The sequence below is a fragment of the Octopus bimaculoides genome, chromosome 23, assembly GCF_001194135.2.
Source record: "Octopus bimaculoides isolate UCB-OBI-ISO-001 chromosome 23, ASM119413v2, whole genome shotgun sequence".
In the NCBI taxonomy this organism is placed as follows: Eukaryota; Metazoa; Mollusca; class Cephalopoda; order Octopoda; family Octopodidae; genus Octopus; species Octopus bimaculoides.
The window spans coordinates 31,482,971-31,486,001 of record NC_069003.1 but is presented as its reverse complement, the minus strand read 5'-3'; the positions used below and the strand labels follow the sequence as shown (position 1 = coordinate 31,486,001).

General features: G+C 38.0%; 1 protein-coding gene across 1 annotated transcript in view; it reads right to left on the bottom strand.

Moving 5' to 3' along the window:
- Window positions 1-3,031, bottom strand: part of LOC128250595 (venom phosphodiesterase 2-like) — a 38,924-nt gene that overhangs the window by 3,050 nt on the left and 32,843 nt on the right. Inside the window, exons 24-25 of the mRNA XM_052975955.1 lie at window positions 2,338-2,476; window positions 1,819-1,896 (exon numbers count right to left, since the gene is read on the bottom strand). Of these exons, the coding sequence (XP_052831915.1) occupies window positions 1,819-1,896; window positions 2,338-2,476 (217 nt within the window). The remainder of the gene's footprint in view (window positions 1-1,818; window positions 1,897-2,337; window positions 2,477-3,031) is intronic.

The following is a 3,031-nucleotide window of genomic DNA, read 5'->3' as shown; positions in this document are numbered from 1 at the left end:
GAACTAACTCAAGTATTTTTCGGTACTCATTTTTGTTACTACCTGAGGGATGGAAAATGAAGTGAACAAAAATGGAAATTAAACAGGAGAGAGAGAGAGAGAGAGAGAGAGACTATGTGTATGTTCGTGAGGAGAGAGAGAGAGAGAGAGAGACTATGTGTATGTTCGTGAGGAGAGAGAGAGAGACTGTGTGTGTGTGTGAGAAAGAGAGAGAGAGTGAGAGACTGTGTGTGTAAGAGTGAGAGAGACAGACAGTGATAGTGAGAGAGAGGAAAGAGTTTCACAAACACTTTTCCATTTCAGTCATCATCTCTATTTTGTTATAAATATTTAATTCTTTTTGATGAGGCACAGGATTAAATCAACTCCAGTAAGGTGCATAGCTCAGTGGTCAGAGTGTTTGGCTCACAGTAATGAGGTAGTGAGTTCAGTTCTTGGACTGGGCTGTGTGTTGTGTTCTTTATTTCATGTTGCTCCAGTCCACTCAGCTGTAGAAAAGAGTTGCAGCATCACTGATGCCAAGCTGTATCAACCTTTGCTTTTCCCTTGAATAACATCAAAGGTGTAGAGAAGGGAGGCTGGTATGCATGGGCAACTGCTGGTCTTCCATAAACAACTTTGCCTGGACTTGTGCCTTGGAGGGGAACTTCATAGGTGCAATCCCATGGTCATTCACAACTGAAGGAGGTCTTTACCCTATCATTTTGTATTGAAATTGATGCTTCGCTCAGTTTTGTTTGAATAATGCATATGAGCTAAACTATAAATATGTCCAACATGCTTTTGTATAAATCCAAGTCCTTTGGCTACTGCAGATTGGGTCAGACAATTGTTGTGCTGATGACAGCTATTGAGGCAGAAATTCAAAAACAATAATAAGGAGTGGCTGTGTGGTAAGTAGCTTGCTTACCAACCACATGGTTCTGGGTTCAGTCCCACTGCGTGATATCTTGGGCAAGTGTCTTCTACTATAGCCTCGGGCCGACCAAAGCCTTGTGAGTGGATTTGGTAGACAGAAACTGAAAGAAGCCCATCGTGTGTATATATATGTGTGTATATATATATATATATATATAAGTCAGTAAATAGTGGGGTTGTGTTAACCGCACGAGGAGAAATAATAGGAAAATGAAGAATAAGGCAGAATGCTAAACTGGAAGTATATTTTAATAAAGATTTCTAACCGGCTTTCGTTGCGAAGCAAATTTTCAAGAAGGAGAATGAAAATGTGTTTTACAAAGAAGTACAAAATGAAGAAAATAATATATAAAAAAAATAATATATAAAAAAATAAATATACCAATACATTATATTGTCTTTGAGCTTTTGAAGTTCAATGGCAATTCATGTATATAATGGTTGGAAAAATAAGGATGCATGAGAATTGAGAGTTGTGTTAGGTTTAAAAAAAGGGCTAAAAGTTTGTGTTAAGTAGGAAGTGTGGTGTCAAAACAGGAAGTGTGTGTAAGGGGAGACAAATGTTTTTAGTTGGAGTTATGAGAAAGAGTTAAGAGAAAGAGAGAGTGAGAGAGAGTATTAATATACCTACAATTTATGAACCCTCAATCTTAAAACGTAATCATTTCCATGTAAACACCCAGTCAGCTATGCCAATTTGTCAGCCTCCAAGCAGCTATGCCCAATTGCCTGATTCCACCAGAGTGAATATCTTAGTGTAATGGAGAGAATATTATCAAGAATGGTTACATTATAGGGTTCTTGTTATTACTAAGTCTTCTTAAGCACACAGCCATGCCTGTGTCTATAATACATTACTTAAAAAAATATTCAAGAAATATAGCTTTCGAGTTAACTTACCAGAAACAAATTTATATGGAACAGGAATACAGCTCGATGACAGATTTAAAATAATCTTGTTATCATCAGTAATGAAATCTAGAAAAAGATTGCACAAGAAGTATTAAATTATGGAATTACAGAAAAACACATATAATAGCTATCTATTGAAAAAAGGTGATGTAGTGGTACTTATTAGTCATAAAGTATTAAAGAATAACAAGAAAATTGTCATCCTCATCGTTATCTTCATCACCATCATACCATCAGCACTACTGTTTTCATGTTGAGCTAATGAGAGAGTCTGAATGGAGTTGCCCAACCGAATTAGAAATCAAATTTAACCTCAAATCAACTGTTATTTTTTAAAAAGGAGAACATTAGGTAATGTAGTCATAGACACATATGTCTGTCAACCTGTCTGTCTGTCTGTCTACCCATTATTTCTGTGAGGGTCATAGTGGTAGAGTCATCAGGCAACTCTTCCATAAGGACCTGTCAGAAACAATCATCATGATTAACGAAGATGAAAGATTATACCAGATGGATACAAATTCATCCAAGTTAAGTTGTCCATTGTGGCAGCTTCCTGGGAACAGTTCGGAAGGTACTTTGACTGACCAGCTAATCTAGGATCAGGGATGAAACAGCTGCCATCTTTAGAGCTCTTTTGCTTCAACTGTGGGAAGAGAAAAAGATAAACACATTTATACTGGCAAATATGGATTTTGGCAGAAGGTCGGTAATTTCAGGGGAGGGGGGGATGAGTTGATTACGTCAACCCCAGTGCTCAGCTGGGACTTATTTTATTGACCCTGAAAGGATAAAGAGTAAAGTTGACCATGGTGGAATTTGAACTCAGAACGTAAAGACAAATGCAATGCTGTTAAGCATTTTGCTCAGAATGCTAACGGTTCTGCTAGCTTGCTGCTCTGATTGATTTCACATTTTGGCACAAGGCCAGCAATTTCAGAGGAAGGGGTAAGTCGATTACATCGACCCCAGTGCTAAACTGGGACTTATTTTATCGACCCTGAAAGGATAAAGAGTAAAGTTGACCTTGGTGGAATTTGAACTCAGAACGTAAAGACAAATGCAATGCTGTTAAGCATTTTGCTCAGAATGCTAACGGTTCTGCTAGCTTGCTGCTCTGATTGATTTCACATTTTGGCACAAGGCCAGCAATTTCAGAGGAAGGGGTAAGTCGATTACATCGACCCCAGTGCTAAACTGG